Genomic DNA, 24579 nt, shown 5'->3' with positions numbered 1-24579 from the left:
AATATAATATATTTGATTTGACGGATTTCTTCCGTTATCGAAATGCGAAATAAAAATTCCGTCTTGAAATCACAAATTGAAGAATATCGATGATGATCGCTCAGTAATAGCGTCTATTATACTCGTTAATACCCGTTTTAATGACCCCGCTCTTCGGGAGCATTAATTTCGATCTCGAATCTCTCGAAAGCGTTTGTCGTGTGCTTCCGCCAGCGATATGATAGCGGGGATTATATTACCGGATATATTTCGGGACAGCGATTATATGGGAGGCAATTACGTGCCGATCGTCGCCCTAAGAAGGACGACCATGGTAATTGATAGGCGCTTACTTTAAAGATCGTAAATCCGCGATTAAATTGTTTTAATTCGAGAATTTTTACTTCAAATTAATTACACAATTACACATGTATTTATGATTAATATTCTGTTGAAATTAAATATTAAAACTTGAAGAAAAGTCCCTCAAGCCATAAAAGATAAAAGTCATACACGCTCAGCGATAAAATTTTATTTAAAAAAATAATAAAATTTAATAATTTCCAATAAAAATATATACATTGTATCTTTTGTGTTTATAGTAATATATGTTTTTTTCTTTTATATCTTTTCTTGCGGATCTTCTTTTATTTAAAATAAAATCATACTTTTTTAAAGTATTATTCATAGTCCAGGTAATGGGGAGTTTTAAATGGAATTAGTCGCGAAGTTTTGAAAATTGGTGAAGCTGTATATTTTTGTGATCCTAACAACATACTAAATTTGCAACCTCGACATTTTTCCGCCAGCGCCGCTAGCTTGTTAAAATGGCGGCAAAAACCTGTTTTTTCAAAATATCTCGGGTCTCATGCATTCTAGCGCAAAAATAGTTATTATGAAAAAGAAAGAGAATAAAATTTGCTACAATTAAGGTCGTATACAATTTTATCGTACAATCAATAGTTTCATTGAATCAGCCCTAGGAAAATGAAGTATTTTCTTTCGTATCTAGAAAAAGCATTTTTTCGTACTCATTTTATTTATTATCAGTTTTTTTATCAGGTGCTGTCAAATAATATTACAAAATGATAAACACAATGCAGAAAGTAAAAACAGTACCACCTGATAAAAAAACTGATAATAAATAAAATGAGTACGAAAAAATGCACTTTTTCTGGGTACAAAAAAAAATATCTTACTTTCTTAGGGCTATTTTACTGAAACTATTGATTGTACGAAAAAAATGTATACAACCTTAATTGTAGCAAATTTTATTCTTTTTCTTTTTTATAATAACTATTTTTGCGCTAGAATGCATGAGAGCCGAGATATTTTGAAAAAACAGGTTTTTGCCGCCATTTTAACAAGCTAGCGGCGCCGGCGGAAAAATGTCGAGGTTGCAAATTTAGTATGTTGTTAGAGTTACAAAAATCTACAGCTTCACCAATTTTCAAAACTTCCCGACTTAATTCCAAGTAGACCTTCTTTTTTCTCCCCGTTGCCTGGACTATCATATAAGTAGTTAAAACGAGAATTGTTATACATGGTCGAATAAAGAGAGTATAGTCGCTAAGGCGTGCATCGCGTGACGATTAATAATCAACGTTAAGGCCATCGCACACGAATTTCCGTAACCGTAAGCATAAGACGTAAGCATAAGCTCGAGAACCAATCAAAAACTAGCTTTGATCTAAATAATTCCGTAAGATCAGAAATAACCATAATCTTAAAACGTAACGTGAATTTCAGTCGGTTGAAATTTTTACGTATACAAAGAATTGTATACATATATATGAGTATTGCTACTAAAAGGTTATGGCACATCTCTATTCTTCTACTCGATTTATGTTCATTGCATGACATGTGTATATACATATATCTGATTTATGTATGATTTGATATTTAATAATTTTAAAGAATATTAATATGTAATATATATAAATACGAGTATATACACATATTTTAGACATAAAATAATTCTTACGTTACTTCTTATGCTTACGGTTACGGAAATTCGTGTGCGATAGCCTTAACATGTGCGCCTCGCACAAAGTTACGGAATAACGGAAAAGCCAATGGTGTATGAAGTCAATAAATCCGGGCAATAAAGGTTAATTGTGAACAATGGTATATCGATTGATGTTGAAAAATCACTGGAACGAAGTGGCTTGATTTTTTACTTTAGCTGGAAAATCGTCGGAAAAAAATAAGAGAGAGAGAGGTAGATCGTAAGAGGGATGATAAACTCGCCTTTCAGAAATGGATTTCTTGAAATCTTGTCGCGCTACACGAATTGCGACGGTGTCTTCCAACAATTGGCGCAACAGGGCAGAGCACTCTTCAGCGTGTCCTTGAAGGCGTCGCGAAAGTCGCGGTTGAAATACGCGTAGATGAGCGGATTTAGGGCGCTGTTGAAGTAACCTATCCAGAAGAGCACCGATACTACCGTGTCCGGGCAGTAGCAGGCCTCGCCACATAGCGACGTCGTTAGATACCTGAAAGAATGACAGAAAAGAACCATTCTTTACATCTGCTTGAGAATGTTAAACGAAGCACTTAGTTCCGGAAATCATTTTAAACCTATTTTCGGAGAATAGATGTATGTAAAGCTGTGGAGAAAGATAATCTCTCTCCCCCTGCGATACATCTCACACAATCAAATCTATATTTCTTAAAATTAAATTTATAATTATATTTTGTGTCAAAAATCAAGACATATAACTCGATACATTTTTAGGAATATATGATTTAAAGTATATAAAAAAAAATAAAAAAAAGAAATAGAGTTCAATTTATAGAAAGCATATACATATATAAATTTTGTAATATAAAATACTAACGAGATAAACGAAATAAAAATAGGAATCATAATAAATTAAAGAATATAAGAATTAAAAGCATGTATGCAGTAAAGAAAGATCCATAAATAAAGTTCTCTGCTTTAATCTAAAAAAAACGCAACATAACATAAATAATGCAATAACGTAAATCAAATCAACAACGTTTCATCGAGGAAAGAGCTTTTGGGAGCACCGCGGTAACATTAATAATCGGCATCGAGATTCGCAGAGTAAGAGGCTGTAAATTTAAGAAAAAGGTCAAGAGATCGCGGCCAAATACGGTGCGCCATAATTTTCGATAAGGATATCTCATTGCGGTGTTAGCCGCGTATCTTGGGAGGTGCGAATACAGATATGGCGTTTAGATATTTATGGATTTGTTCTACGTCAAAATTATGGCGGAAAATGTATTCTTTTTTTTTTGCCTCTTGTCTCTTCTTGCAGTATGCGCGCCGAGTATTTTGCATATATGTAGATACATCTGTTGCATTATGCGGAGATTTTAAATCAATGTTTCGATATTGCCTTTTCCAGGTGCGCGATTGGTGTGAAAATAAGATTCGTATTTTCAATTCTTCACGCGCAGCATCTATAATTTTCATTTTTTTCTTACGATTTTGAAGTGTTATCACATTTAAAATATTGTTATTCCAAGAATTTTATTTAACGAGGTTTAAATAGTTGGAAATATACATTTATTTAACAGAAGCGATAATTACCAGTTCATACTGACAAGAATGTCTGCATTGTGTGTGTGTGTTTTATTTCATACACATTTATTTTTAATAATTCATACACATTTTTTAAAAATTAAATTAAGATATCAAAGATATTTAATAATTTTGAAGTATTACACATTTTATTTTACTTTTATTACAGAAAAATTTATTCTATGAGTAGAGTGCTTTTGAATGTGGCCACTTTAAATAAAAATTAAAAATCTAAAAATTAAATAAGAATATTTTTTCATAAAAATAATCATTTAAAAATGTATTTTGATATGCTTTTATTGCAATCTAATGTTTATTAAAGTTTACATTAAAGTATGATATTTTTTTAAAACTATTTAATTATATATAGGTACAAATTGTGAAATAAATGTAATGTATATTACAATTTTTTTTAAGTTAGATGTTATAAAATCTGTTTTCTCTTTAATCTAAATACATTTTAAAATAGAATAATTTTAATAATTTGTTCCGCAAATTATTAAAAAATCATGTACAGAAATTAAATATATTGTAAAGAATTCAATAATTTAAAAAATATTGTATTGCGAAATTTCTGCGATTTTTTTTTTCAGAAAAGATTTATTTTAAATATATAAAAAAATCCACAAATCACATGCACAATAAAATATTATTGGTTAGATTGGATATATTTTGTATAAATCGAAATGACATAGAGAAATTCTAAGAACGTAATGCGATTGTATTTTCGACCACAGTCATATCATTATTAATGCACGAAACATTGATCGCGATACCAACATAGAACAATATTAACCAGATCGACATAGATTTGTGGTATAGCAGCTATCTCCGTTTGACGAAAATTGCAAAGCCACCGATATCAATCGAACAAATTGGACTCTGAAAATGCAGTTGATCGCTGCTACTATTACATATATACATATATATGTTCTTACGAATTAATTTCACAGTAACATTGTCTTATATTTCTCTATTGTTATATATTTTTATCGTTATTCTTATATGTGTCCTGTGAATAGATGATAATATCGATTTCTTTTTCTAAATAGAGAAAACAATAGAAAAATATTCATAGATCTTTCTCTCTCTCTCTCTCTCTCTCTCTCTCTCTCTCTCTCTCTCTCTCTCTCTCTCTCTCTCCTTTTTTTTAAACTATAAATCCATACGAAACGATACAATATGAAAATAATTATTACAAAAATATATTTACTATATGCATGTATATTTATTTATTTATTTATTTATTTATTTATTTATATAGAAATCGACAAGAGAGAGAGAAGAAAATATTTTTTATTAAAAGATTTATATTTTTATCTTATTTTTATTAATTTTTATTAATCCTTTAATTTTTGTTATTTTGGAAAAATTCAAACCATTTTTGTTTTTATTTTTATATATTTTTTTGTTTATCTTTATATTCTATTTTTATTCTTAGAAATAATTATCTGTTAAGACAATTATATTTAAAAGTTATAATAAGTAAAAATAAATACATATATCTCGATGAATCTAATAATTTTTCATTTCAGTTTAATACAAAAACAATTATAAATATTAAAAAGAGTATTAAAGAGACTTGCTAAAATTCAGAATTTTTTTAGAAATGTAAAATTATTCATGTGATAAGAGAGCCGATCATCCAAAAATCGATAACGCGATTTGGGAAATGGCCGAACTACGAAACTAATGCGAGCTTTTAGGTCAGTAGAGTGATGCGCTTTGTGCATTTGCATGAATAAAAACCGAGCAAAATGGAGATGTCTTGTTAACATTCATATCTACATCACTTTGCTCTATTTTTGTAGAGAGCAACATTTATCTATCATTTATTATTCAATGAAATGTTTCATCGCTGTACTGTAATGTTACATTTTACCAAGAGAAGTAAGCTGATTTGTGTGCATGAATAAAACAACAGAGTGACATTGTGATAATTTTACAAGGACACATTTAACTCTAATTTTGCCGTACCAATTTCATTAAAACAATTTAACGAAATAAAAAAATATTTTATTACCATTTTACATAATTTAGTACAATTTTATATAATTTTTAATAGTACATAATTTTACAGAAATACATATTATAATTTTTTTATAAATGATGAATTTTTATAGAGATATTTCAAACAAAATTTTATTTTCATTCTTTTTATTTAAAATAAAAGTTTCTTATTTTTTTTTATTTTTTAAATAGAGTTTTAGAAATTTTTTTACTGCAAAATTATTCATTTAATGATAATCACATTGTAATTATTGGAAAAATTTCTAAAAATTCATCGATTAATTTGCTGGATCATAGTATATTTCTTCTTTTATTCTCTTGCTATTTTAAACTTCTCTCCGAGATAAGGTTTTTCCTGTCTCTCGTGTCCCTTTCTAAAAAAGATCTTCATATTCTGCTACGGTCGCGGCGCTTAGTCAAGCAAATAGTCAAACTGCGAGCAAGCTTGTGGAGAGAGTAGGGTAAGCCCTCAGCAAACTCCATAGAGATGCATTTTCCGAGCTTGCATTAATAAAACATAAGACAGACGAGACTATCCTCTTCTCTTTCTCTCTCTTTCTCTCTTTGTCTGTTAACCTTAGACATTCGGGATCAGTGGAGCTCTCGTTCTTAACGACGGCTTGATACATAAACTTCACAGCAAGAATTCTTCAAAGCAAAGTCGCCAAGTTGGTTCCACTAAAACTATTTTGCTCGATGAGATTTGGTTGCGTTTTCTCTTTTGAAGGGAAGTTTATGATGACACATTGACATTTCAAAATTTCAAACATCTCTCACTTAATGCTATGAAAGAGGAAGAGAGAGACAAACTCAAAATTTTGAAAAAAAATGATTAATAAAAATGATTTTATATAAAAAAAAAATATTTAATGTATTCACACTTTGAGTTTTTAATTTATAAGAACACCTTGATCAATAATTGCAATTTTATCTTTAAGTTGACAATAATCAAAAATAAATATTGAAATCAAACATTCGCATTTTTGTTTAACTTTGAACTTTTTTTTATTTTTGTCAAGAAATTTTTTGATAATCTGAGATATAAAGTAAAATCTTAATGTGAAATAATTATCCAAAAACTTATCGATGAATTTTTTTTTATAAGGTCCTGAAAAAAATAAGAAAATTAGTCCACTGAATTATTTCATAATTAATGCTCACCAGATAAAGAATGGCAGCCAACAGAGAAGAAACGCCCCCATAATTATACCGAGTGTTCTCGCTGCTTTGTGTTCGGCCCGCCAACTTCTTGTTTGCTGTCGTATCGAAGTACCTGAAACACAAAAATAATCAATTAACTTTACAATGCTGGTTTGGATAAAGACAATTCACATCGGTATTCTACTTTCATTAAACGAACAGAACTTTCTCTCTCTCGTTCAATGAATCTCAATTTAACCCGCATGGAAAACAGGACGGAGCAATTATGCTAGATTTTGGAATGGATGACAGAAATATCGCAGTCTTTGCGCGATAATTGTTGCATTTGTAATTATACATTAAGTATTCGTGCCGTGTAATGTAGATTCAAAGTATGAAGCCCGAGTATTAACACATTGCGTTTTCGTGCGCGTGTACACGTTGCGGATTGGTAAATTTTAATATAATATAATATATTCCGACGAGAGTAACGTTGTTTACATAATTACCGCTATAAAATAAGCTGAATCTACCGACATGAAGACCGCTATAATAACAGCAATAATGTTGTGATGGTTCCCGTAACGTAATGCTCAACGTCCTTCTACACAAGTCTATTGCCATATTAATGAGGCAATTGCGCGCATGTAGCCTTCAACTCTTAATTATTCACACGGGAATGAACGCATTCATTTTGTAATTTGGGGCGAAGTCAAGTTGGTTATTGATTATTTGAAATTTAAATTAGGTTATTTATTTTTATAATTAATTTTTTACAATAAATCTTTTTCCCCTCATTTCTCTCTGTTTAATAATTTTTAGTTTATCAATCGTAATATTAAAGTTGGAAGAAAATTAAATACATCAATCAGATTGCATTTCAAAATAATTCAATTTCTGTAGCGTGCAATTTTTTTTGTTCTTTTAATAGGAGTAGATGGAAAAATATAAAATAATTGCAAAATTATCGCAAAATTTTTGCTTTAACAGAATTTCGTTTCAATTTTATTTTTTATCTATTTTTTGCGGTGCACGCGTTAAAGAATTGATTAGAGTAAATTTAAAAATATAATTAGGTACATAATTATTGATTGACGATAAAAATTCACATCGTCGAAGGTTAATCAGCGAGTTCAACAGCGAGATTTAATGAGGAACTACTCTCTCATACCATCGCTATTATTTCTCCCTCGAGTTTCTTCTGAGAATTTTCCCGCAGAAGCCATTAAAAGCTCTGGCCTACCTAATTTCTGATATAATTACTTTGCACAACGTGCCATCGAGCGTTGTTATCGTAGCGCGCAACTGCGATAATCGCACTACGGCGCGACGCGAACATCATCATATACGGAAATTTTTCCACGTGCTATTAACACACACTCGCCATTTAATCTTCTCGGCTGCTATTGTGAGAAAGTTCACTTCGACGTGAAAAAGCTTCTTCTTAGAGTGGAGAATAATTTTCATGCAGAAAAAAGTAGCTATAATATAGTTATAAAAGACCCTTTTTCTTTTGTTATTTAAATTGAAAATATATAAAAGTATATATATGTATATTTACTAGAATTTATAATTCAGTATAAATATGTTATTTTTACAAAACAATTAATTGGTTTGGGCATTTGTTTATTTTTTAAATATTTTTTATACATTTTATATGCATATATTATAGTTTAATTCTTATCATATATAATTGAAACAAAATTGATAAATATATTTTATAGAATTATTTGTCAATTTGTGTGAACTCTTGCCCCATTGGGCAATAGCAGCTTAAAAGTTTCGTTAGTTTGTACGGAAATCCCAAATTTCTAAGTACCCTTGCGGATGTGCAGCGGGACCTCGAAAACCGCAGACAGAGCGAATTTACTCGGGTGGAGCTATATTCAACGGGTAGGGGAGAGGAAAGTTGTTGTTTAGATAATACGGGAATAGAAGGAAGGGTGTCCGTCCGGATAGAAGGCTGAAGGGTTCGCGTGTTCGGGCGCATTGAGGCAGATTTAGGTTGGTTGATCGATGCTCAGCGCTTTCGTGCAATCAATGCACTCGTCTATCAAGATATAAGAAGCACCCGTGCATACAGGGTGATCTTAGCGAGGGAATGTAAGTGCACGAGAAAGTGCATTATCAATGTATTCTAAAGCCGATCCTTGGCGAAGGATATATATGTATATATTACATTAGAATTAAGCATAAAGGTACATAAAGGCATAGCGAAAGCACATATATCATCCGGATTTTAGATTATCGATATTTTAGATTATTATAATAATTTCTATAAATATATATTTAAAGTTAGATAACATATTTATGTTGGAAAATTATTTTATTAATACTTCCATATAAGATGGTTATTTTATAGGTTTAATATTTTTTTATTTAGTAGACCAAAACAATTTTCTTTCTCTAATATACACTTATTCAAGCTCATTAATTTTATAAAATTATTTATCCGCGTTACTTTTTTTTGTTTTGTATTTTATTATTTATTATATTTAGTAGGGAGAAAGAAAGTTTGAGATACTAGAGACAATTTTTAATATAAGAAACAGTCGACAAGACCGCGCTATTTCTCAAAATGTAAAATATATCTTAAAAATAATTTTAGGATTCTGTATAAGTATAATATAAAGTACTCGCATTTTTTCTCGCTACGGATTACCCTGTATATGGACACGCACGCGCGGGACAACTGGAAATGCAAGACAATCGCGACCCTATTTCGCATCGCGTAATCTCGCAGTCTAAAGCTGCGTCTTAATACGGTGCTCGTTACTTGGTATCTCCAGGGAAATATCTTTAACGCTTTTGCGGCCCAATTCTCTTTCCCGTCTTTTTAAAACGAGTGGGTAGCGACAAGCGAGAATAATGTCAGACAATGATGCAATATCACAATTTTTTTCAATTTTTCTAGAAAAAAGAAGCTTCTTGTATGAATTATTGTGTTTTTTTTTAACTAACTAGAACAACACAAGCGCGCACTTATGCGCACGCCATTCTTCGATTTTATATTAAAACGAATGATATTTAAAAAAAATAATATAAAGTTTGTTTAAACTCAATTAATATTTTTTGACAGAAATCAGCTGATAACTGTCAAAAATATTAATCGTGTTTAAAGTATTATAACATATTATTTAAAACATTATTTTAATTTTTATAACATATTATTATTTTAAAAATTAATTAGCACACAAATTAACGCTTTAATCAGCTGATTTTTATAAAAGAATATTAATAAAGCGAAAATTTGCTAATTAAATATTCTAGCTTATATATTTATATTTATATTGTGTATGTTATAATTTGATAATTAAATTTTAAAATAATAATATGGTAAAAGTTATAAAATAGTAATATGTTGTAAATAATATGTTACAATACCTTATTCTCGATTAATATTTTTTCTTTCTAAAGCTACATCTTTTCGAACGAATCTCCTTCGAGTTTTAATTAATTATTAATATTAAGTCATGTATATAGTATCGCGCGCGCGTTATTAGAGTGAAGTTGCCGATGTTTGTAGCCTCGGCCATTACCGAAACGCCGCGAGTATCAGGCAGTTGGAGCTGCGTCCCGCTGTGATTAATTAGTAAGCATAATCGTTAGAAACGATTTCTAACCTTTGTATTGTAATATTTATCAATCGCATATCATAATTTCAACGTTAATATGTAGTCGTAATTGTTCGAGACGCATATTTCACGAAAAATTCGATGCAAAATCTCTTGCCCAACATAACCCAACTTAATCTGTTTCCGCGCGCGCGAATGTGTTGCGATCCGTGGATATATCTATCGTTAATTCTAGCTTACATATTTATATTGTGTATGTTATAATGCGAAATAATAAGATTATTCTAATATATGTATTTATTTTATTTGTTACAGGTAGCATTGCGATACACAGTGCGATTCACGCGTCGTGTCGGGAGTGCCGTGTAAAGTATCGGTGAGTGAGAAATTGTTTATTTTATTATAATATTTCTATAGCGGTAATGAGGGTATATACATATACATATATAATATGTTAAAAATATTAAAATAGTAACATATGTTTTAAATAATATGTTATAATATCTTATTCTTAATTTTTGAAATTATATCTCTGCATTTGAAATTTATGCAACTATGAAATAGTAACATTAAATTATTTTTTAAATCCTAACTAATGTTGTTTTTAAAAAATGTGTAAAATTGTTATATGAAAATATTTGAAAAGATTCTATTTCGAACATAATGCGCTTTAATTGTAGTTTCTATATCAATGGAATCGTGCAATACATGGTTCTATATTACAAATAATACGATAATGGATAATTAGACTCAATTAAACTGCAGTTAATAATGGATCGTGAAATCGACTACTCGAATTACATGTCGGCTCTTTGATACAAAATGTACCGTTAAATGTTGCTTTTTTTCCACATGAACTCCGAACATTTCGAGCAAAATATAATCGCGTAAAATCGTGCTGAACTTATGTAATTATGGCAACAGAATTCCATCGTGAGAATTATCAGGCGAAATTTCGCCTGCGGCAAAGAGATGTTCTTGTTGAACCTCGCGGAAATGCACTGTCCGCTGTTCCACTTTCATCTACAATATGTGGATCTTGTCGGGAATTACATCAGTTTCATTTCTCACTAACTGACAGACAGATGCACAGAAATTGACCATTAAAAAAACGTACAACATAATATATCTCAAAAAATGGACAACTTTTTAGATTTTTTGGATGGAATCTATCCTTCTTCGACAAAAATGTCGAGATCTCTAATAAAAATAAGAATCTTTTGGAGACATATTTTTTATTATTATTAATACTTATTAATTAATTTAATTAATTTTATTATTAATTGTCTATATATCTCTCAAAAATTTATTCCTTAATTATTTTTAATTGTACTAATGAGATTTTTAATGTGAATCTCTTAAGATATGTATAATAAGAAAAATACAGTAAAGAGGTGTAAAATATTTATAAAATATATATTTATAAAAATTTTTAAATAAAATTATTATATAACTTCTATCAATTTACATATGCAATAACATATGCAACTTATATTAAAATTGTATATGAAATATTATAAGATAAATGAAATATATAATTTATTAAAAATTGAAAAAATTCGATCAATATCTAATTGCAGAAAGAAAATAATTTCAAAATTGAACGAATTGAATTGGTTAAAAAGATTCGATAGTTTTATTTTAAGCTATTCCATATTCAACACAAGTAGCTACTTGGTATTACTGTCAAGTTTCTCATTGTACAGTTCGTTGCGCAAATGGCACCGCGAATTTGACACCATCATCCTTGTATTCAGGTTGAATCCTAGTGAATATGAGACTTACAACCGAATGCGATAATGCATATACATATAATCATAACGGATGATTAGGTACACACAATTTAAAATATTTGTGAATAATAAAATATAAATTTAAACCAATACAATTATTTTTATAATTAGATTAATAATATTAAAGCGGAGACAAAATAATTTGTACAATAATTATCTAGGGATATGTTATTACTTTTGATAAATTATAATTTTTTAGTAAATCTTTTTATTGCAATATATGTATATAATTTTCTAGCAATACACATATCAGAATACGTAAATACATAATTCAAGAATTATATAATTGGATTTCATTTTAATGTGTAATTAAAATTTGATATTTGTGTGAATTTAAAATATTCTATCTAGAAAAATATTTTATCGTATAAAACTTATTATAAAAAATATATTCTGAGATATAAAAAATATTACTCAGTTATCCTTAATAATCTTATTTTTTTTTTTTTTTTTTTATGTAAGTAATTTTGCGCGTCATCCGCTAACTGAAAGGAAAGGGAACTGATTTCTTCTTTCCGGTCGCGTCTATTATTGAGAACGTGATTCGCGAGAAGATGAGATTGATACAGATGTTGCATATCGAATTGCCGTCACAGAGACAAAACACGCGATATAGATCTCAATGTTTCGACGAGACATTATTTCCTCTCTCGTAAGAGCCAGACACTATTGTGCTCTAGAAAAGACTTCTATGAGAAAAGAATATAAAATAATGATATTGGAAACTACATTTATTTTTAGAAGTTCCTGATTTTTATGATAACTATATAAAATACAGATTTTCTTTTATTGTATTTTATTTTAATGATTTAGAAATTATATTTTATTTTTTATATGTCTATAACGTCTAAATTTTTTAAATAAAAAAACGAAAAGAATTTATTTCTAACATTTCAGATGTATAAAAATAAGGAGCACAGAAAATGTATATATGATTTTTAGTATCTATAGAAATATATGTTTTTTTTCTAAAAGATTCCAGGACTTTTAAATTAAGTTTCTAAATTTTTCAGAATTTTTTAGAATTTTTTAAATTCTAGTTTTAATTTTTAAAAATTTGGAAACTGAAAAACATTATAAGACTAAAATTAAAAAACTTTATAGACAAAAATAATATATAAAAATATAGAAATATCTAGAAAAAAACAAAATCTAGAAAAAATTAATAGAATTTTTATTTTTTATTTTTATAAAGGAGAGAATAAAATTTTTGTTGGAGTCTCTCTCTTCCCCCCCCCCTCTCTGTACATTACTCTCTCTTTATTATTCTTTATCATTATAACATATTTGTTATTATTATTATATTTTTTCTATTGCTATTATATAATAATTTTTTTTTTGCTCGCCGCAATAAAATGTACTTACGATTCAATCACTTATAGTAGTTCTAACAGTGAGACGCGATAATGTTCTTCGAAGAGGAACGAAGTTTAACGCGTGCTCAATCGAATCCGCATCGAGATTCGACCCCGTGATATCGCTCGCGAGGTTAATAGGCATGCAACGTGCAACGTAACTGGTGAAGTGCACCATCCTCGGAAATCGGTCTACGGTTGCCTTCCATATAACTGCTTTAATGCAACAATATCCCCGACGCCGCTATACACATATGTATGTAGACACGCATCAGATCGCATCACACATGCGCACGGGGGAATGATATGTACTTAGCTAAATGTCGACGTCTCTGAAAGGCCTTTCGCAAAATTAGGTCACGAAGTATACGAGGGAGGAAGCGTGTTGTGCGGCCTATGGCGCAAATCAGGTCATCGTGCTGTATATCGATTTGATTCGATTGGGCGATCTCTAGGCGCATTCGAGAAAGTAAAAAATAAAATAGACATTGTTTTATAATGTAGTCTATATATGAAAAATGATTCGGCAACTGAACATATAATTAAATTGTGGCCGTTGTAAAGATGTAATAAAATTAAGTTTATATAATACCCCTTAACATATATATTATTTTATACTTTATACGGATAATACTGTGCTCAAATAATTAAAGTAAAATCCATATCAAAAAGAAGAAATGAAAGCAAATACATAATAATCAGAATCATAAATTAACACCTACCTAACTTCTAAATGCAATGTAACAGACTAGCAGCAGAAAAAAGGGCCATAAATCATTTACGATACATGGTATTCTTCTTAACAGTATCTTTAATTATTCCTTAATATAGTTTTTGCAAAAAGAATACCATAGAGAATATCAAAAGAACTGAAAAAGAGAACGAGATTTCTATGAAAAAATTATTTTTTAATAAAAATCTGAATAATTTAAATCTATTCTAAAATTATAATAAAATTTTAATAACCTATATATTATAAATAAGAATAAAAATGATAAAATCTGAATAAAATATTAATAAAAGAATTAAATTTCCTTTTCTAAAAAGTTTTTTCGAATTTATCCTTTTAACAAAAATGATAATTCTAAAAAAATATAAAATAATCTTACTCTCCCATAATAAATTAAATCCATTAAATAATATGATTGTAAAATGTCGTGCGGAAAAATGTATGACTACTAGATTTTTTAATAAATTGATATAAATTGGCAGTATTCTCTTCGCAAGACTAAAAGATAATTTTCGTCATGTTATTGTAGACTGCTTCCATAAAATTGAAGTTCACCTAGACACATTGCGTTAAGCTGTCGATACTTCACGATCGATTCGCCTGCCAATAAGCTTTTCATTTAACCGCCACGCTTTTATCATCGGTAGACACACATTATGGCTTCGCGAGAGTCGTAAAATAGAAAATGAAAAAGATCCGGAGCCCTTCTCGTGAATGTCCGGAATGATGAATCGTATAAAATGGCAGCTGATCCAGCGCTGTTCATTTTGCGGAACGAGAAACCGTAATCCGGAACAGAGTCATACGGTGTATTAGCCTGCACGACAATTTTCTCCGGGATAAAACGTCTAATCTCCGAGGCAAGCCCAGATTAAGTAAGATTAGAAAAATATATTAGACATTTAAGTATAATAATTAAAAACTTTTAGGTACACCCACCGGCAGAAATGGTGTCCGGCGTTAGATGTGTGCGAATACGTGTATGACAGCCGAAAGTCATACACGTATTCGCACACATCTAACGCCGGACACCATTTCTGCCGGTGCGCGTACACATACATTGTATATATGTACATATACATTAATATCTAGATTTTTTGAAAGTTAAAAATATTTGTCAATTACATTTTATTTTTGCGGAAGTCTTCTTCGACTTAAATATAACGCTTTCGCTAGAATCCATTCTTCATTGTTCTGCAATTACGGTAATTTTTCTCATTAAGTGAGGATTATAAATCTTTTGTCTATTAATTCTTTTGCCGCCTTTTATGCCCGGTATGTAATTACTGCCAGGATGGATTGATGGATTAGGCTGGCAAAAAATTGGAGGAATCTTTTGTTGGCGAGGAACGCACACACATGTCATTTTATTGCGGATACGACTTCCTACGTACTAAATTAGTGCCAAAGCGTCACTTTTTCAAGCTTCATTGGCCATAAAAATCTGATCCGGATTTATCTGACTTATTCATGGTGGGGGGGATGAGGATGTCTCAGCAAACCACTAGCTAATATTTCTTTTTTATTACGTATTCAAGATTTGGAGATAATTTTATCCCAATAAAAATGTCGGCGGATATTTATACATTTTTATAGAATGAATATAGTTAATTGATAAATTTTTATTTTATGAAAAAAATCTTTAAAAATTTCTATTATTTATTTCGATAAATTTAATAATTTTATTATTTTTATATCTGATATAAATCTTATCATTTTCGAAAGTTAATAATTGAAAATAATTAGAAATTTCTTTTAAATCAGGAGCGAAAATATCAAAGTTCTCTCGATTAATTAAAAACTATAGATGAGAGGGATGTGTCAGGGACAACGTTGGACGATTTAGTTTTTCATCTTGACGAAATACATAGATATTGTTTATTTATTTATTTTCGATCTTTCGCGTTGGATTCGATCCCGTAAATGAATCGGCAATGAGATGAAGCTGAATCGGAGAGCAATACCAGCAAATTACTAGCTAATATTTCTGTTTTATTACGTATTCAAGATTTGAAGATAATTTTACCCTATCAAAAATATCGGCCCATATTTATACATTTTTATAGAATGAATAAAATTAATTGATAAATTTTTATTTTATAAGAAGAATCTTAAAAAATTTTTATTATTTATTTGGATAAATAAAATAATTTTATTATTTTTATATCTGATATAAATCTTATCATTTTCGAAAGTTAATAATTGAAAATAATTAGAAATTTCTCTTAAATTAGGAGCGAAAATATCAAAGTTCTCTTGATTAATTAAAAACTATAGATGAGAGGAATTTGTCAGAGACAGCATTGGACGATTTAGTAGGATCTTGACGAAATACATAGATATTGTTTATTTATTTATTTTCGATCTTTCGCGTTGGATTCGATCTCGTAAATGAATTTGCAATGAAGTGAAGCTGAATTGGAGAACAATACCAGCAAATTACTAGCTAATATTTCTGTTTTATTACGTATTCAAGATTTGAAGATAATTTTACCCTAACAAAAATATCGGCCCATATTTATACATTTTTATAGAATGAATATAATTAATTGATAAATTTTTATTTTATAAAAAGAATCTTAAAAAATGTTTATTATTTATTTGGATAAATAAAATAATTTTATTATTTTTTCTCGTTTTATATCTGATATAAATCTTGTTATTTTCGAAAGTTAATAATTGAAAATAATTAGAAATTTCTCTTAAATCAGAAGCGAAAATATCAAAGTTCTCTCTATTAATTAAAAACTATAAATGAGAGGGATTTGTCAGGGACAACGTTGGACGATTTAGTATTGGATCTTGACGAAATACATAGATATTGTTTATTTATTTATTTTCGATCTTTCGCGTTGCATTTGATCCCGTAAATGAATCAGCAATGAGATGAAGCTGAATCGGAGAGCAACGCAGCATCGCGAGAAAGACAGACTCGATCTCTCGACCCAGCAGCGGGCTGAGGTAGGTCAGTGAACGCGACTGCAGCAGGCTGCCAACCAGCCAGCCAGCCCCGACGGGAACACCCTCCCGTCCGGGGTAGCAGCCCGCGACTCGTTCGCTCAATATCTGGTGAATGCGTTGCAAGAGTGAGACGAAAACGAAGTGAAAGAGCAGAAGAAAAATGTAAAAGAAAGAGAGCGAGAGAGGAAGATGCAGGAATGAAATTCCAAGCAGCGAGTTGCTGAGAAAGAATGGGAGAGGAATGGAAGGATGGCGATTTTTATATTCGGGCATTCATAGAGGATTGAAACGGGGTATCTCGAGGTTTCGAGATAGTCACTTATTTATATATAGATATATTAAACTCCGATTAATCTTTTGAAAATAATTCCGCGATAGTGGTTTAATGACAGCGAATTCTTTGCGTCGCAATTACGATCCTTAATGAGAATTGGTAATTCTGAAGTCCTCAACTTCTGAGGGCTTTAAAAACTATTGCCGACACTTCCGCTCGCGTGGAACTTTTCCTTCAACGAACTTTTAATGGGGTTGGTGGCGAGGATACTCGAAGTTGAATGTTAAAAGTGGCGAAACGAAATGAAGTTTAATCGAATTTCTCATTTTTGTAACGTTGTATTGTATTTCTCTTTAAGTCTCTAAAAACTTTAGAGCAAAATTCTAAAATAAGAGATACATGCGCGTGTACACGCGCATACATACACATACAATTTTAATTTATTTTTTAAATATCTCTTTTGATTTAAATCTTTAAAGAATAAGAAGAACAATCTTTCAATATATTATAGACGTAATAAACAATTTCTTTTTTAATATAAACCTCAAATTTACATATAATAAATAATAATAAATTAAATTTAATAGACTAAAGACCATTTAATACTCTAGGCTAAAAAAATATTTCCTTGAAATTATTTAAATTGAGTTTACATATATTTTCTAGGTTTCTAATTTTTTTACGCACATGTGTATCCAACAATAAACATGCATGCGCAATATTCTAATCAAAATGTAATTTGTATAGTGAGTGTTGCAAATCGTGATAGAGTTGCGAAATCATCTCGATTTGCGGTACGAAACAATGTCTATTGTGATTCAAAATTCGTGGCGCGTGCACGCGTTACACATATATAAATTAATTGCAATCTGGTACAATCAGATTATATATACCTGCAATCTGGCAGCTTTATGTCTCTCCGCGATATATAGGCCCCATAGAAGATATCATGTAAAGTAATCGATACGTTTGCATATCTTGCTCGTGGAACAGTATTTTTTTTTCGGTGAGACAAGATGGTAAAGTGCCGATTGAGGTCGTTATAGAAATATTTTTGTTATATATTTTATGAATTTTTCAAACGATGCCAATTTTTAGTCGTGCTTTTTATAAACGAGCGCAAAGTTTCGATAAACGTGCGAGAGAGGATAAGTGAAAGAGTTGTTGAATAACGAAAATTCAACGGTAAAATCGCGCAATATTTCGAAATATCTCTCTTTTTTTTCTCCCTTTTGATATCGCAATATATTTGGATGTATTTACACAATGTTGATATTTATGTTTCTATGCGTGTTTATTCATTTTTGAATGGAGAAATCTTCGACGTTTTTTACTGAGAATTTATAACGAAGTTTTTTGAAAACGAATGACATTTTGAAAGATTTTTGCGTGGGCGGGACAGTTATGATTGCAGTTACGGTACTTCGTTTACATCTTGTCTGAAAAATTAAAATAAATTATGTTAAGAACTTTTATATATTATGCAGGTTCTTTATAACCCGTCATTTTAGTTAAAAAATGCCTAGTCATTTTATAAAAGCGTTGAGTTTTTATAAGATTTTGTTTCATCAAAAGAAGAACCTTTTTAAAAAATGGTTAAATTTACATATAAAGAGAGAGGGTGGAAGGTCGGAGGAAAGAGAGAGAAAGTTTCGGAACAATACATATATGTATACAGTTTGTACATTTGTTCATAGAATTTTATTCTGTAATGAAAATGATATTATTTTATCAATTAAAAAGTTATTTAGAAAATGTTTATATGTTGTCATTAGAAACATTTTTTTTATTATTTATAATGTATTACAGGATAGATTTATAGACTTTTTTTTTATAGAATTAAATTTTTTTTAGTATAAGATTTATTTATAAAATTTTATTATTTGATATTATCTAGAATTTGATACTATTTATATAGGGGAAAGTCGCCGATATTGTACCGGCTCCTAAATTGTACCATTTCTATATTTCATAAAATCCGAAGGTCTAGCGCCATTTGTGTATTATGCGAGGTTCACTTAACGCCATAAAGTTAGTACACGGAAGCGAATGTTTGTCCACGAAAGCATTTGTTTAAAAAGATCAAATAAAAGTTTTTTTAGTTTTAGAAGTAAGTTTTACCCACTTTTACATAAGGCATTTAAAAAGTTTCAATAGGTGTACTAATTTAGCTGCTTGTCATTTTTATACTACATTAAAATTGGCATATTTGCATGGCATTAGTAGACATAGCCTCACTCTGTGTATATTTTGCTACCATAATTTGAAAAACACGGCTAGTCTCTTAAATCGTACCACCTATTAGTTGCCTATATTGTACCGGTACAATTTAGGAATTGTAGGATACAATTTCTCTTCTTTTTCTTGTGCTAACATTATTCCCGGAAAAGACTACATCTGTGACTTTTGTTCTCTATAGAAAGCAGTTTATATGATTTCTTTTGTGTTACCTATATTAATTTTTTGTTTTAATTGAAAAACAGATTTTTGTTTAATAGTTGTTTATTTCTTAATTAAGTTTTTAAACATAAAAATGTTTTATTTTTGTAATTTTAATGTTTATTTTTTAATTAATTTTTTTTTTTTTAGTTTTGTATAGGTACAAACTGTGATCTCAATTGATTTTTAAGTTAAGTTTTTAAAAACGAAAATGTTTCATTTTTGTAATTTTAATGTTTATTTTTTAATTAAAAAATATTTTTTTGTTTTGTACACGAACTGTGATATCAATTAAACATGTATTTATTCAAATTGTTTGTATTTTATTTTTATGCCTTCACGGTTTTTAATTAAATCATATCGGTACGATAAAGGAAACACGGTACAATTTGGGAAACCCCATGGTACAATTTGGCAACCGGTTGCCAAAATTGTACCATTTGCAGAGGTTTTAAAAAAGACGTATCCGCAATAGAAATAGTTGTGCAAAAAATCTCAAAAAAATATAGAATATTACCAACAGATCAAAGATAAATCCCAATCAGTTTATAATCCATTTTTATTAAGTTTTTGCAAGTTATAAAAAAAAACTGAAAACTGGTTCAATATAGGCAACCTTACCCTATTATATACTGTGATTAGTTAAAATTATTTATATTTTTTAATATTATTGTATAACTTATTATTCAAAAATTAAATTAAATTAAATTATTATTCAGAAATTACAGAATTTATTATACAAAACAAGAGAGAGAAAAAGTTTTAAGAAAGAGAGAGAGAAAAATCATATGCAGTTATTTTATTTGATCGAACGTTACGACACTATCACTGTGTAGAGTATAATATGATGCATTGCTGAGGATGTGATCTATTACTAGATTACATGATCTATTATTAGACGTGTTCATACTTGGTTCGTAAACGACGAATAAACTTCACTACACTACTCTACGGATTACATGTCAAAATTAGAAACACGACTTCCTGATGTTATTTTCACGAGCGAAACGATTTGACGCCAGTTGAGAGAGGACAGAGAGAAAGATAAAAAGAGAGAGAGAGAGAGGGATGGAAAACTGTCGTGAACTTTCAAGCACATCGCTTTGAGGATGCGAGAATTGCGAGAAATGTAATATCGCGCCGAAGTATTAAAGGGGGGATGCCGATCGAAATGCGAGGAGTTTATTTTGATTTCGATGATAAACATTTTACTCCAATCGTGAGTTCTCCGCGCGTGCTTGATATTATTCACGAGTGATTTATTTTGGAATATTGCTAAGAGATTCCAATTTCGAAATTTATTATTTTTTTTTTAAATTTGATCTTATATGTTAGATCTTTCTTACAAGTCTAATTTGATAATTATTTTATTCAGAAACATTCAGAAGTATAAAAATATTATTCCTTAAATATTTAAAATTTTTAAATGTTATATTTGACTTTTTTTATAAACTAGAACAACACAAGCGCGCGCCATTCTTCGGTTTTGTGTTTAAAGAAATAATATTTTTTAAAAATTATAAAGTTTGTTTAAACTTGATTAATATTTTTTCACAGAAATTAGCTGATTAAAGCGTTAATTTGTTAATTAAATTTTAAAATAATAATATGTTAAAAAATTAAAATAGTAATATGTTGTAAATAATATGTTATCATATCTTATTCTCGATTAATATTTTTTGACAGAAATCAGCTGATAACTGTCAAAAATATTAATCGAATTTAAAGTATTATAATACATTTTATTTAAAACATATTATTATTTTAAAAATTAATTAGCAAATTAACCTTTTAATCAGCTGATTTCTGTCAAAAAATATTAATAAAGCGAAAATTTGCTAATTAAATATTCTAGCTTACATATTTATATTTATATTTATATTGTGTATGTTATAATTTGCTAATTAAATTTTAAAATAATAATATGGTAAAAGTTATAAAATAGTAATATGTTGTAAATAATATGTTACAATACCTTATTCTCGATTAATATTTTTTTTTCTAAAGCTATATCTTTTCGAACGAATCTCCTTCGAGTTTTAATTAATTATTAATATTAAGTCATGTATATAGTATCGCGCGCGCGTTATTAGAGTGAAGTTGCCGATGTTCGTAGCCTCGGCCATTACCGAAACGCCGCGAGTATCAGGCAGATCGAGCTGCGTCCCGCTGTGAATAATTAGTAAGCATAATCGTTAGAAACGATTTCTAACCTTTGTATTGTAATATTTATCAATTGCATATCATAATTTGAACGTTAATATATGTAGTCGTAATTGTTCGAAACGCATATTTCGCGAAAAATTTCATGCAAAATCTCTTGCCAACATAACCCAACTTAATATGTTTCCGTGCGCGCGAATGTGTTACGATCCGTGGATATATCTATCGTTAATTCTTACATATTTATATTGTGTATGTTATAATGCGAAATTCTAATATATGCATGTATTTTATTTGTTACAGGTAGCATTGCGATACACAGTGCGATTCACGCGTCGTGTCGGGAGTGCCGTGTAAAGTTTCGCGTGTCGGGAGTGCCGTGTAAAGTGTCGGGCAATCGTAATTATTCGTATTTTCGCGAGTGTCATGAATGCTTCGAAGGAGCAATGTCGGTCGACCAAGAGAGGAGGAGGAGGCCCAGGGAGGCATCGGGCGACATCGGGGCAACTATGAGGTATGCAAAATAAAACATTTTTTCTAAACTGCATTTTTTATGAGATATTCGACACACACATAACATAATTTGAATATTTTGTTTTCAGATCAATGTGCTGTGTACTACAACTCCGCTATTGCACGTATCGGTGAGTGAGAAATTGTTTATTTTATAATATTTCTATAGCGATAATGGGGGTATAATATATTGAAAATATTAAAATAGTAACATATGTTTTAAATAATATGTTATAATATCTTATCTGCGATTAATATTTTTTGACAAAAATCAGCTGATAATTGTCAAAAATATTAATCGAATTTAAAATATTATGACATCCCTTTCTAAAAAAGGTCTGTTAATTGTAAGTCGATTCTTGCAAGTATTGTTGCATCTTTTCCGCGATGTTGATTGACTGTTTCGATTTACATTGTGCGTTATATTCGTAGTATCGAGAGACTGTCATCGCGAGGGTTAGTAGTTTAACAGTTTGTTCAAAATAAAATAATATGTTATAATACTTTAAACTCGATTAATATTTTTGATAGTTATCAGCTGATTTCTGTCAAAGAATATTAATCGCGGATAAAATATATTAATTAGCAAATTAACGCTTTAATCAGCTGATTTCTGTCAAAAAATATTAATAAAGTGTTAATTTGCTAATTAAATTTTAAAATAATATGTTAAAAATATTAAAATAGTAAAAATATTAGAATAGTATTGTAAATAATATGTTATAATACTTTATCCGCGATTAATATTTTTTTACAGAAATCAGCTGATAACTGTCAAAAATATTAATCGAGTTTAAAGTATTACAACATATTATTTAAAACTGATATTATTATTTTATTTAATTTTATTTTGAACAAACTGTCAAACTGCGAACTCTCGCGATGACAGCCTCTCGATGTTAATAATAACGCACAACGCGAATCTTGACAGCCAATGAGCATTGGAAAAGCGACAACAATAAACTTTGATATATGCGAGTATCGACTTTACATATCTTTTTTAGAAAAGGATCTAATTTTGCAATTGGTTTTTTATTCTAAAAATATTCGCGATTCTTTTTCTAACTTCTAAAATTTCTTAAATTTATGTGTTGTATTTCAAACTTTTTACAAATTTGCATTGTTTTATATAAATTTTCATTTAATATCTACCGCGTATTTGTTTGTCGTTTAAAAAATGCACAGAACTCTGTAAAAGAGAAGTCATTATCAAATGAGCAGTAGTTCATTACATTACGAGGGAAACTTATAATGAAGATTCACAGTAGTAGGTGGTATAAATAAAAGCTACCGTGTAAAAATCACGATATTACGCAGTTGATAGATACCTGAGCAATTACTGGAAAATGTGAAATATATACACACCACTAATAATTTTAAAAATGGTTATATGTTGCATTTTATACCAATATATAGGCATATGTATCTTTCTCTTCTCTTTCCTGTCTCTCTTTTTTTAATAATTTATCTAACTAAAGAATTTTTTTTTTAAATCTTAAGAAACTATTTTTTCTCTCTATTTATTAAACGATATACAACTAGTTTTTGTATTCAGTAAATCCACCGCAAATCCACCGCAGTTCTTGCCACGTGCAAGTCGCAAAACGCATTTGCGGAAAATTCATGGTGACGTGAATTTTCGCGCTTTTTTCTACGCGATCAGATATAAAACGCAAAAAATATACACGAATTTTTGTTTTTCTTTTACGGAGCTGTCGTCATTCTTTTTCGAGATGGGGAAAATAACAGCCGGAAAATCTGTCGGGATGTGCATTTTGAATAGAATACTGCGTTGGTGTCATTGTGAATCGTGTTGATTGGGACGAGATATTGTTACACGTATATAATAATATAGACAATTAATTCACTTTGACATTAAACTCGCATTTGTAGATATACAGTCGTTTTCTAATGTGACGTTTGGCGTTTATAGCGTTTGTGCTATACAATGGCAGCATATCAATCAATATGTTAAAAATTTCGTATAAGATATACATTCACAGAATATACAATCTATGATGTAAAATTTCACAAGATAAAGATGCTCTGGAAATAAAATTCAATTCGCGTTGCAATGATGTGATTTATATCAGAACT

At 29.5% G+C, this 24579-nt stretch overlaps 1 protein-coding gene and 1 long non-coding RNA gene across 14 annotated transcripts in view; one reads left to right on the top strand and one right to left on the bottom strand.

The window, feature by feature from the left end:
• The window catches only part of LOC145941969 (uncharacterized), a 198158-nt gene that overhangs the window by 26195 nt on the left and 147384 nt on the right, over positions 1-24579 (top strand). For both annotated transcript variants that reach the window (XR_014426268.1, XR_014426271.1), the window contains exons 2-4: positions 10570-10630; positions 22273-22483; positions 22572-22613. This is a non-coding gene — a long non-coding RNA (uncharacterized LOC145941969). The remainder of the gene's footprint in view (positions 1-10569; positions 10631-22272; positions 22484-22571; positions 22614-24579) is intronic.
• Positions 1-24579, bottom strand: part of LOC145941893 (octopamine receptor beta-1R) — a 92996-nt gene that overhangs the window by 5625 nt on the left and 62792 nt on the right. For all 12 annotated transcript variants that reach the window (XM_083048288.1, XM_083048376.1, XM_083048310.1 and 9 more), the window contains exons 4-5: positions 6701-6812; positions 2226-2474 (exon numbers count right to left, since the gene is read on the bottom strand). In XM_083048288.1, the coding sequence (XP_082904414.1) occupies positions 2264-2474; positions 6701-6812 (323 nt within the window). In that variant the 3' untranslated portion in view covers positions 2226-2263. The remainder of the gene's footprint in view (positions 1-2225; positions 2475-6700; positions 6813-24579) is intronic.

This window comes from Prenolepis imparis, unplaced genomic scaffold (assembly GCF_030444845.1).
Source record: "Prenolepis imparis isolate NDT839.2.m4 unplaced genomic scaffold, iyPreImpa1.0 SCAF_1, whole genome shotgun sequence".
Lineage (NCBI taxonomy): Eukaryota > Metazoa > Arthropoda > Insecta > Hymenoptera > Formicidae > Prenolepis > Prenolepis imparis.
Note: the sequence above shows the minus strand (reverse complement) of the source record. Positions and strands in the feature narration are given on the sequence as shown.